Source organism: Bombus bifarius, unplaced genomic scaffold (genome assembly GCF_011952205.1).
Source record: "Bombus bifarius isolate JDL3187 unplaced genomic scaffold, Bbif_JDL3187 scf7180000008030, whole genome shotgun sequence".
NCBI classification, from domain to species: Eukaryota; Metazoa; Arthropoda; class Insecta; order Hymenoptera; family Apidae; genus Bombus; species Bombus bifarius.
Window position 1 is genome coordinate 156,847 of NW_022884401.1, and position 12,835 is coordinate 169,681.

The 12,835-nt window shown below is 37.5% G+C and overlaps 1 protein-coding gene across 6 annotated transcripts in view; it reads left to right on the forward strand.

The window, feature by feature from the left end:
* The window catches only part of LOC117207430, a 132,679-nt gene that overhangs the window by 75,103 nt on the left and 44,741 nt on the right, over positions 1-12,835 (forward strand). For 5 of the 6 annotated variants that reach the window (XM_033447662.1, XM_033447664.1, XM_033447660.1 and 2 more), the window contains exons 11-16: positions 322-746; positions 1,151-1,280; positions 1,382-1,834; positions 2,359-2,529; positions 4,033-4,170; positions 5,682-5,787. In XM_033447662.1, coding sequence (XP_033303553.1) covers positions 322-746; positions 1,151-1,280; positions 1,382-1,834; positions 2,359-2,529; positions 4,033-4,170; positions 5,682-5,787 — 1,423 coding nt within the window. The remainder of the gene's footprint in view (positions 1-321; positions 747-1,150; positions 1,281-1,381; positions 1,835-2,358; positions 2,530-4,032; positions 4,171-5,681; positions 5,788-12,835) is intronic. The other variant, XM_033447661.1, reaches the window with a different exon arrangement.

Genomic DNA, 12,835 nt, shown 5'->3' on the forward strand with positions numbered 1-12,835 from the left:
TCGATGTTTAAAATGCTTGTTTGGATTCGATCAAGTTACATTAACGATTGGAAAGAAAACGCGCAAGTATAATATCCGCTTTCGAAATATCTTACTCCGCTATCGTTCGTTCGTTAAACAAGCATTGCAAACGCGATAATTAAATAAAAAGCTAGAATAATATTTCGAAAAGAAAAGTAAAGTACGTAAAGAGCAAAAGAAAAGAAGAATTATAAAAGGAATATAAAACGGTCAAGGAACCGAATCGTCAGTCTGATCATGCGCGCCAGTTGTAACGAGGTCTAAGGGGGAATTATAACGTTTCGTAACAATTGTAATCAGCGTGAATTACAGCCGTTGGATAGCTGCGATGCCAGTGGCGAGTATACGACGGAAGAATCCGATGGGGAGAGGCAGTCGGTTTCATCGGAGGATCTACAGAGTAGCGTTGCGACGTATCGCAGATTCGAAGGTGCACTGGGTTGCACGTCTCAATCGGTGTCGCAAGAGATATTCGACGACGCTGAGAAAACGCCGATCAACGAGGCGCATCCGATGCTGGACACGAGTACGCCAAAAGTCGTGATGCGCTGCAAGCAGAAGCACAACGGGCCCAGACCATGGAGCGTATCTTGTATCTCACAGATCGGGAACAACTCGAATTTGAACCAAACCAATGACCCGATTTCGCAGTTCTCCATAAGCGAAACTGCGCTCCACCAGTTAATCGCTACTCCGCCCACTAAATCCGTATCCCTCGATGCAACGTAAGTAGATAATTCTACATATCTTTGTTTGCTCGTTTTAGAAGCGAATTTGTATCGTAGAAATAATATCGGTTATAATTAGAACGAATAGATCGTAGAAAGATTGGAAATGTAAATTTTTGAATCGAGACTTTCACTTTTAGATCTTTTTCAATCTGAACGTTCCAAATTTTCAAGTTTCCAATTTACTTCGATGAATAAGTTACAGTATCTTTCGCTTTCGAGACGGCGCGTGTAATTAGAACCATCGAGGTATACACATCGATTTATAGTGTAATCGATGCGCATGGGAGCGCATTATTCAAATCCATCGCGTGTCGACAACCGCGACGTCGCGTTGCCTCGATACCCTATTGCCTCATCGAACTGGCAGACATTTTAATTTCACCTCATTTGAATTACAGAGGATCACGGAAATCGTTCAACAACTCAACGTCCACGTTATTGGAGGAGTCGATCATTTGCCACGACGGCCGTGTGGTTCGAAACAGTTCGTTGCGCAGGAAAAAGAGCAGGTTGCGCAAGAAGAACCTGGTAAGACGATGCTGCTTGCTCGTATCTAGAAAAGAGCGCGTCAAAGCTATTAAAATTGTTTTCACGTGTTTCCATTCTTTCTCGCTTTTCCGTTTACATAGGGTCGTAAAAGTGACTCCAGTTCGGAAGGTGTGACCGCGAATCATTCGGCGGGAAGCGATGGCAGCTCGTCGAATCAACAACGTTCACCGCGTAAAGTAAGCGGAAATCGCGCGATGCGCACCATTTCGAGAGACTGTCACGGTCGTTTGACTACCCTGGTAAAATCCGGCTCTTTCTCGGGGTGCACCGCTCATCAGCAACTCTCGGCGGAGAGGACGATCGTCAGCGACCCGACACCGCCGTTCAGGTTACCTTGCTGTACTTCGGTGGCTTCCACATCCGAGACCGAGGGTGAGGAACAACGTAACTATACGCGAGGCTGCTTCGCCTACTACGATACCGTTCCAAGCAACAAGGAGCTGTGCAATCAGCAACTGAACGTCGATAGCGACATCGAAATGAATAGCCTCGGAAACAACTCGATCTCCGATCAAGCTTGGGATAATTATCAGGTAACTGGTTTCAACTGGAATCCTACGAAACAAAATTCCTGTTCTTCTCCTTTTTTGTTTCACTTTTTGTTTTCGTTTTGATATTAATTTTTTGGTGTTTCTTTTTCCTGGTATCGCTTTTAACAAAGTTAGGTTGTGTTATGTAACAGGCAGTAATTAGGATCAGAAGCGAATAAATAACAATTTTATGCAATTCTTTGAAATCGATTGTGAGGATATGGATGGAGTACGTTCATAGGTAAGATCGTTTTAGGAAATCTAACTTTTATCTCTTGGAAATTTCGCTTGATATTATTGTTACCATAATGATAGTATTAAAGAGTGGACTAGAGAAATTGCCTTATGCAATTGAGACTAATAATTAGGTGGAAATGAACACTCTTATCAAACAAATAAGTTCCTGACAAGTTCCTAACGTTGAATTCTTTTGAAACGATTTATTTAATTAGAAGCATTATGTCGATGTTCATATTAATGGATTCAATAAGCAAATACTTATTTTTAAACTGATCTCTTTTCAATAGGAGAAATATATGAGCGAGCCATACAGTGAAGCGCCAGACGTAGAAACGGCACGAAGATTATTGGACTTTGGAGATGATTACCGAAACTTCCTTGATAGTCAATCCGACTGTGCCTCCAGTATGAGCGCAATGCCCGCTAGTTCTCCACTGCCTAGAAGTCGTATGGATCATGTACGTTCCATTCTATTACTCTTTCTTGATCAAGTGTCCATATTCTTTCTGTGACAATACATCTGCTATATCTTTGCATACGGATTTCCATTATCTTGTATATAACATGGGCCAGTATATGGAATCGCATATGAGTCAATATTTGTACAATGAAAATCGACATTGGTATCATTACATTAAGAATAGAACAATAATTTCTGTTATCCACGCCAAATGTCGCCAAATATAGTTTACATATCCCTAGTGTGATTAATTAATTGCCTTAATGCACAACGATTTATTGTTTTATTTCTCAATGAAATCGTGTCTGGAATTTTGTTTAACAAAAAGTATACCGGTGTCGTAGTTTAGTCATAGCTCTTCCTCTGTGTTGTAGCGTTTCGTTTTAAGGAAGAATAAAGAATCACTATTTGTATATTGCCGTAGAATGAATGTAATTCTTCTGCAGCAAATAAATATTTAATTTTATCTGTCCAACCACAAAATCACTTTAATATTTGCCTTGACCTTACGCCGAATTATTACCTTGCACCAGATATGCTCGAGCATACTTTACTCAATTTTTGCATATACTCCATCTAGACGCATAAATTATTCATGAGTTATCTTTCTTTTCATCTCGAGGGTAATTCAAACATAATGATCATTGGATAGTACTTTCTATTCAATGTACGTATAACATTATCTCGAAAAGAAATTTTCTTTCGCACAACACATTTCTCCGTTGAATCTCTCCGTGTCTTATCAAGTCTTCTTTGAGACGAACGCGTCTTCACGGTGATGATATCTTAACGAGGATAAACGATGTAATTACACATACAGTCACTGCTAGAAATGTCTCGCAGGCGGTATCTGGATCAGAATTTTAATGATAAATATCGAGTAAAAATTTCTACGAATTACACTTTCTCTGAATGAAATTTTATATATATATCGTTTATTGAATTTTTATATACGTTGAAAATATTTCTCATGTGCAGTAATAATTGCTCAAAGTATATTACAGTTTAATACAAATAAGTAATTAACATCTACTGTTGTATAATCGATAAAAAAAATTTACTAACAGTTGCAAATAAAATCAAATTAGATATCTATTGAAATTAATTTTCATATATGATATACGTATCGCGTTGTTAAAATCATTTCTGTGTACAGTAGAATCAGTTTGTTATCTCGACCAATAAATCGGATAACTACGATAGCTATGTTTCAAAAATTTGCCCTTGACTTCAAACGGGTTTTGTGTGCCACTGGCAAGAACAGACAAAGAGAATGTTTAGCTTAGCATGCTTGACTTCAATACATATTGACCAGTAGTACGCTACCATTGCTCTTAAAATTTCCAAACTCGTTAATATAACAGCCATTATTTACAAAGTAATAATAATAAACTTCTTTTCGTTAATAAATTAACATGGATTGATCTTAAAGTAAAATCAATATTACACCACATAAAGGAGTAATAGAAGAAAATTAAGAAAAATTGGAAATTTGTTACAGGAAATAACCGATACCACGGAAGACAGCGACAGTGACGTGGAGGATATACGGAACGTAATCGAGAAGTCGCAGTCTCAGTTATCACTTGCTGAAAGTTTATTCTCGAGGTCGTGCAACGGCACGATACCGCAAGATAACGTACGTAGCCCATTCAGCTTGTACTTTATAGTACAATGCCGGCCTAAATTTTTGGAATATTTGCAAAGAAGCGTACAAAGTTTCTTTTCGTGGCTTTATTGCAATTTATTACGCCTATGGTCCCATATAAGATACTTTTTCTTAATGACTGTATGGCACAATTAAAAGAAGGACAATTAATTTCTCTTTTTGTGTGCTTTGTGTGCTTCCTCATCTTGTAATCGTTACAAGAAAAAAGATTATATCGTCTCGTTTTCTTGTATTTTTGATAATCTTTCAATCGTTTAATTTAGTTAATGCGTATGAGGAATGTCGTGTATTTGGATAATACTGTGTGATGCTTTTTGCTTTCTAAGTATTTCTTTTACAGTTTTATTTTTACTTCTAAACGCTACTGCTTGAATTTATTACTTGACGAAGGTCCCTCGATAGACTTGATTTTTCTTATTATTTATGACATATAGATAATGTATATGTATTTTTTTAAAGGAAAGTTAAAATATATGTATATCTAGCATATTGTATAGGATTGCTTGACACATACATGCTTTGAAACAATGACATACAAGGACAAATTGCCAATCATTGTATAAATATAAATAAAATTGTAATATAAAAATTTTCTTTTTATGTGTTTCTGATCGTCCATCTGATCTATTCTATTATTACCATTTAACAATAAATAATACAGTATGTAAATAAGAAATTCTTACTCATGAATGAAATTAGTAAAGCGGACAATAATAAATATCATTCAAATAATGATGGAAAATAGGAAAAGGAGATTGTACTAATACTATTCACTTGCATGTTTACTATTCTATCCTTATCCTGCTTGTGTAACCCGTACTCACAAATCATGTTGACAAATATCCAAGTTATTGTACATGTCCCTGAATTGCTTCATGAGCGATTTCACGTTGTCTTTTGCAAGAGTATATTCCCTGAGAGTTATTGCGAATGAATAATTGCTTTTGATCGGTGATTTGCAAGGTGTACTTGAGATTTTTTCTACTTTAATTTTGCCGTAAGTATATTGTCGCATTTTTACTACTTCTAAATGATTTGCTATATCGAGTGGGTAATAGTATTGAGTAATTTAAAGATCGGAAAAGATTTATTTAGAATAAAATTTTCTATGGCGATGGGAGTAAACAATGTAGATTGCTTAACATAATCAAAAGAATTCTTAAAATAATTAAAAGAAAGAAGAGTTGTTTCATACTATACTTAATTCCTTTAATAAATTATCTATGCATGAAACTCTGTTGAATTATCTTTTACACGCAGGTTTTTAATTATTTTGAGCAATAAGCAATATTTTTAGCATGAACATAGTAAAAACATTGTGCTTGGATTCTTTCTCACTTCTTTTTTGCTACTATCCGATTATACGTAGAAATGTTAACGAAAGCTGAATTTGATTTCACGGAATGTTGCTAGAGTAATTCTTTTTACTTCCAATTAAAGACAATGGAATACGTAGACTGACGTAAGTTTTTATGTTGTAGTCCGAAGTGGAATGTGCGTGTAGCGAAAATCTGCGGTGTCTGCACGCGTTATTGGAGTCCGTCAGCAATTCGTTCCGAAGCGAAAAATACGTGAAACAAATTCGTGGTGAGTACAATCAAATTCACCGTCGATCATTTTCTATTTCACTGTCGTACATGGCCGCTGTATTAGTTACTGCTCTGAGCGGACTTGTATTTTTGCTTCTTTCGTAATTTTATTATTTTATTCTCTAACGCGAAGACATAGAGGGAACATACAGAAGCAGAAAAGATATAAAATATTTTTACTTATATCATGCGATGAATCTTTTGATGAATACGTTTGAAAATACGTTCTTTCAAATCTTTATAGTATTCAAACATAGTCGAAGGAAATTTATTTTCGACGTAAGAGTGATAATTAAGAGAAAAATCCGAATGGATTTAACGATTGGAATTTTAAATCGACTCGATTTAAGCGTTGTTTCATAAAGCAGCTTGTGTAAATATTATTGTAAAGCAATTGCAAAGACTGATACGCAAGTATTATAGTACGTTACAAATGTGCATTTTTGCTTTCGATGTACATACTTCGAAACCGTATTTCTGAGAAGTGTATGCATTTGAAATAGTGTTATTGATACTAACCGTAACTATAATTGATCGATAAATCTCGTACTTAATTTTGGAATAAAAATTGTAAAGAATAACGAGTGAATCAAACTGTTCGTAATATAATGTAATTAATATTTGAATTCTTGTGATACGTTTGCTCAAATGTATATATAGAAAAGATTAAGATCTTTAAAGATCATTAATTAATTATATTTAAACGATGACTTGCGCACAGAAGCAATGTATGATACAACGATCCTTATATGGCATCAAGATACAAATGCATGTGTAAATTTTTTTGAACTATAAGTTGATCATCTGCATGCTAAAGAGCGAATTATATTTGCACATTAATGTTCGATTTGACCGAGGATCGTGTCCCCAGTAATTAACAATAATTTAAATATCATTTTACGTAATGTAAAATGTATTTTTAAATTTCACCTTTGAAATAATAGAAAGATGCGAGATAATATTACTAGCAATACATTAGTTAATACTAATACTAGTTAACTTTCGATAATGTGAAATCTTTTTTTAAGAAAGGATTACGTCACAATTACTACTTAACTTAAAAATGAATCGGTAACAAAAAAGGGGGGGGGGGATATTGCTGGAGGAAACACAAACTGTACGTATCTATTTTTTTACAACACGAATATTGAATTTTCTCGCTTGTTTATATAATTTAATTTTTAATCAATACCTTCCTTATTATCTTTTTATTTGTTGCAACGAACGCAAGTACGAGTGTAACAAACCTTTAGAGTATTTTGATTTTTAGTTCACTTTTGTATACCGTTCATATTGTAACCATTATGTAATAAACACTGCTTTGTTGTGGCTTCCTACTACTAATTATCCTTTTGTTTCTTTTATCACCTACAGTAAATATTATTTGGATTATCAGCCCTTATCTCTAGTTTGGTGGTATTTGTATAGTTTGAATAATGTTTCTTTAATTCGTACGATAGAATGCCTCGAAGATATAGAGCTTTTTATGCATATTAAATAGATTTAATAGATCGTGAAATATATGTAGGATGAATTTGCCAAATGGTGCCTCCTCGTTAATACATTTATTATTTATGAACGATTTCGAATAAAATAATCTTATGGAATTTAATCATCTCGATTATATATACATTTCTCTTAATTACAGTAAGCCTCTACATTATCAAACAATCGAATGCTATTAAATCGACGAATAAGTAGTCTTTACAGCACTTATGTATCTGCTTGCAGCATGAAACTTCTAAAAACGTATTCCGTGTAGCAGCGGAACCAATTTTCTTAATTGCTAGAACAAGTAGCTTTTAAACGGGGGGGGGGGGGGGGCAAAGTAGTAACTTCGATTACGTTGCATACAGCCTTAACACGATTTCCGTTTAGAATGGCGAACATCTCGCTGAGATTGCACTAGCTTTGTAATATTGAATCTGTGATAACATGCTCGATCTATAAATACAGATTACAATCGGATCGATAAACATCCAATTCTACACAATCTTCTATACCTTCTTTATCTATCTTCTTTGTTATTATAGATGGATAAAATTTCATTTGTGTATTATTTTCCGAGAATAGCTTTATTAAATATAATGAAATACAATTGGCAATTTTTCAAGAAACGTTTTATCGATAGGAACATCCTATTGACTCGAAAACGTACGTATCAGCGTCACAGTTGCGATAAGTCTGTCGCAACTTGCTCCGCAAATGGAACAACTTCATCCATTTTACCTTAAAGATCAGTTCTAAAGCCGGCTCACCTGAAATCAAAATGTATTCAACCGACACCGATCTTTCCAAGCGTATTACCCCAGAAACGTGTGCGAAGAGCTCCGACTTCATCCCGTTCACCGTCCATTAAACAAACGTTGAACTCTGCCGAGTCTTCTTCTATCGAGCTAACAAACGATTATCGCGACCGGCGAATCAAACCGACCCTGAAGGGAAATACGATTAGACCGGTCGCGGTCGATTGTTTGGTCGCGATAATCCGCGTGTGGGTGCTCTCGCGTAGGAGTATTGCAAGACGCGAGTGCATCGGTACACCTTCGGGTCTCACCTTATAAGAAGCACTGTATAGCCGACGGAACTTCACGAACCGGTACTCGGCCCTGCTCGTGCTCGTGCTCGTGCTCGTGTTGTCGAAGAATCGTCGGCAGCGTGTACCCGGTCAGTAGCTCGGTTTTCCTGGCGCGAGTCGCGACGTCTGTTCCGCTTCTCGTGGCTCGCCTTCTCTTCCACTCAACAGCTGATCCACCACGCGCCGCGTTTGACGTTTCGCAAAGCAGCGCGCTTTTCGAACTGTTTCGACATCTCCTGTGCTACTTTGGAAATTCCTAGTATCGCGAAGAATCGATACATACGTACGCTCGTTCGATAATTTTCATTGCAACTCGAAAGTCAGAGATCGGAAGTTTGAAGATTAGGATAGAGAATAAGAGAAGCATATTTTCGGCGTATAACTTTGCTACTTTCAGATTCGCTGGAACGAAGTTGCGAGAGTCCAAGTACCGGTTTACTATAACAGTAAAAAGCTAGAGGTTTCAGCGATCGTTTCTCTGTAAAAAGGAGAAGAGTCTCGGAATTTTAAGTGAAATCGTGGACACGCTGGATTATTCTAGCAGTTCAAGCATAATTGGCACGGTGAATTAGAAAACTGCGATTCTCGAGAAAAATAAATCGTGACTCGCGTTCGGAAAATAAATCATGGTGTTTGTAAAAGAGGAGACCAGTGTCAGGAAAGACGCACCGGATACCTGTTACGCACACCAGCAGATTATCGCGGAGGATCAGCCGGATGATACCTGTACGTAATCTCCCGTATATTTAGAAGCCTCCATCAGTAAATCTTTTTTTAACGTTGTATCATTTCGTCTCGCAAAGTAGCAAAAATCGACTTGCAAGAATTCGTATTGCGCTGTCTTCTTAATTTACTTATCAAAATTTTAAGACGCTATCCAGTGAACGTTACGAAACATTACTCGATCTCTGATCGCGTTTCTTCTCTCAAATCTTCCCGATATACCGTTAATCCGAATTTTTACCGTATATTTCAACGTCTGTCTTCTTTCGTCCTCTCGTGTAAACATATCTACTCTTTCACGTTTCGGTGTAGAAACGTTCGATCTCTGACATCATCCCGGAAGATAACCTGGTATTCTTCTTCATCAGCGTTCCGTTACCTGTCAAATCGGTTGCTCGTATACCTTTCGTCGTCTCGCCAGAACCAACCGAACTCTGTTATTCGATTTTGTGATCCAACGACGAATTTCATTGGATCTGATTCTTCCTCGCTAACAACGATTTTATCGACGTGTAAAAGCGGGTCAGGACGGACGTCGGGCTGAGATGACGTGAAACGAGAATCGTAAGACGCGAGCTCTCTGAATATTTATCGATCTGTATCTATGTTCAATGTTCATGCATGGTTTTTGTTATTAACGCCTGATCCTTTCGTCTTCACATTTCCGTGTTCTTATTTCTGCACAAAGAGAAATTTACAAAGAACTTTAATATTTCTTACATATATTTCTTATCTTATATATATATATCTTATATATATAATATCTATAATATAATATATATAATAATATATATAATAATACATATATCTTATATATATTTCTTATATATATAAATTGTATGGAACGTTTTCTTAACGCTAACATTGCCAGAGTAGTCGAAATGGTCAGTTTGTATTTTTTTTTATTTTCATTTTGTAGGTTCGCAACAAAAGTTCGAGTAATTTTCGCCAAATAAAAGCTCAGCGAATTAATTAAAATGAAAAGCCAAAGTCGGGAGTGGCGTATTGATACATACGTACGTCTCTCCCGTGAATATCGATTATTTTCTACTCGTTACGTAGTTCGCAATTCGTGATGCTTATAAACGTGCCAGAAGATGTTGAATTCACGGTTAATTTTACCGCGGGCTTCTGACATAATCCTACCTCTGCAAAACAAGATTTCAACCTTGAATTTTCGTCACTAACCAGATCTAAAACTCGCAAGAATTCGACGCGCAGAAATTTAAATAAGATAAACACGAAAGAACGAAGATAATTTCTTACGAGTGCATCGTAGAACTAAATTTGAAAAGGCGAGAAAATAATTTCAATCTATCGAAAATTGAACGGAATCGATGAGAAGCGAAGTACGTCGTGCGATCTGTCTCTAATTCAAAGTCATCGTCTGATGCCAAGCTTATTAATAGCTTAACTTAATCGATCTGTATTTTCATTACACCCAAGCGACCGGCAAATACTCCATCTGGAATTCCCCTCTGTTCCTGAATTTATCGTTCGCTTCTTTTATAATTTCGTTCTCTTCTGTTTCTCTTCTTTTTTTTTTTTTTCATCTTCGGCTCCAAACCGCGGAAGCTAATGGAGCAACGTTCAATTTTATTGGAACGTAGCCACGGAGCAACGGTTGCTCAGCGAGGAATTACAGTAGAAAGCCCGGGAACACAATCGTCCGGCAACCGTTTCTCCGTTGTCCAAGATCCCATTCCGATAGAAACTTTAGAAGGTAGTTGATTAACGAGCTTGCATTCATTCTCGCGTTAACGTTGACCTGTTTCGACGTGGTCGCTTTCATAACACGCTGTTCGCACGAGCACACGTGGGTGTATCCGCGGATGTTACTCGACGTACGCGCGATGCTCGACTTGATCGCGTTATCAATATATTTTGTACCGAAGGAAAGGAACACGATGATCGGTAGAACTGTCGCGTTACATTTTTTAAATTACCTTGCAACGTTTGTCGAAGGGAAAAGGTAACTTTTACGCTGAATTGACGATACTTTGACCTTCCACGGAAGACGATTGTCAGCCAATTAAAAGGATCGAATTATGTAAATTACAAACGGAGCGTGCGCGCGATAGATTCGAATGAAAGCGTTCGCGGTAGATTACAGGAGCGGTCTACGAATAAATTATTCTCGAGCTATAGATTGAGACGTGTGGTCGGGATTATGTGAGTTTCGAAATCGTTCGTGGCAGAGGGCGTTAATTAATCATTAAGACGTACGCGAGTAAGTATTCGCGATGCCGACAGTAACTAACGTGATAAATTGGCCAACACGATCAGAGAAAGTAGTAATAATACGTATCTTTCTTGGTCGTGTTTCGTTGGAAACTATCTTACAAATCGTCTGAACGTTTAGTATTCACCAGGTTCCGCGATGGTCGTTCTCGCTGACCATGAAACCGATGTAACAGCTAAGGATCTATGTTGCGCTATTTTCGATGGATAAGCTCGATCGTTTTATGGTTTTAGCGAACGATTATGAGCACAGGTACTGCTTACAGCGAGTTACAGTGGCGTAGTTTTACGGGCTTTACGTTAGTTACAGTACGTAGTTTTGCGTAGTTGAGAGAAAATCACTTATGGTTTACCTGTGAGGTATATAGTTCGATGAGTAGGCTACTCTGTAGCTAATCGTTTTATTTGTTATTTATCTACGAAAGACGATGGACAATAAATTCAACGATAAACATACGTTAAAGTGTTTATAATTTATAGGTATATCCTTTTTTTCTTTAGTTCGATCGTCAGTCATGAGAACTTATAGTCGTATTTCAAGTAAAAAAGCGATTACTCGGAGAAAGAAAAAAAAAACGTTAACCGGAAAAGAGCGATCGATCCACGAAGCGTCGTAAGAAAAATCCGACGGAAATAATTAACGTATCTCGCTTCGCAATTTCCAAGAGGGATGAAAAAAGCGTTTGATTCTAAAACTCGATAAAAACACGGTCTTAATAATACGGAACTAGTGGAGAGCGTTACGAATGTTAAAATAGCTACGCAAAGAACAGAAAACGTGACTCGTCGCGTTTCACCTGTCGCTACATATTCACGTAGTTAAGAAATCCAACTTTTCATTTAGATTTACATCTGCGTCGAAAGATTTACCCGCGGCAGAACATTTACCACGATAATTCGTTCGCTCTTATCAGCCGTACGGCTCTGAAATAATAATAATGTCGGACTAATGTGGCAAGCGTTCGATTCTCAAGATTAATTGCTTCCTTTAGAAACGTTGGCCGAAGGCTATCCGTTCGACCATCCTGATCGTTCCTTCAGGCTAATTCCAGCTAACGGCCAGAAAATTACGCAGATTGCACTCTGGTCGATGATTCTTCGAAATTTGACGTTCCACTTTGTCAAAGACGGTCCGAAGGCGATCGAAAAAAAGAAAAGAAAAAAGAGAGGAGACGGTCGCAGGAAGAAAGACGTACCGTACGCTCGTCCACCGATTTCTGCTCTACTGAACGCAATCGTTCGACCGTGATAACGCGGCACGTATATTACGTGTAATACGCGATACCACGCAGGCCACAATTATTCCGCACATTCGCCGTCATTTCCTGTAGGTCAGTGTGAAATTCATTGCTTTCCATCGACAATGTTTTCCCGAGCGTCTCGCCCCCGTTGCTCCTCGCGCGAGCGCGCACACGCGCACCGACACGCTCTTCCTGCCATTTTCAGCATTTGTCAACGAGCTTGTTGCCATAATAATATCCGTGACACAGGATACACGGATCCT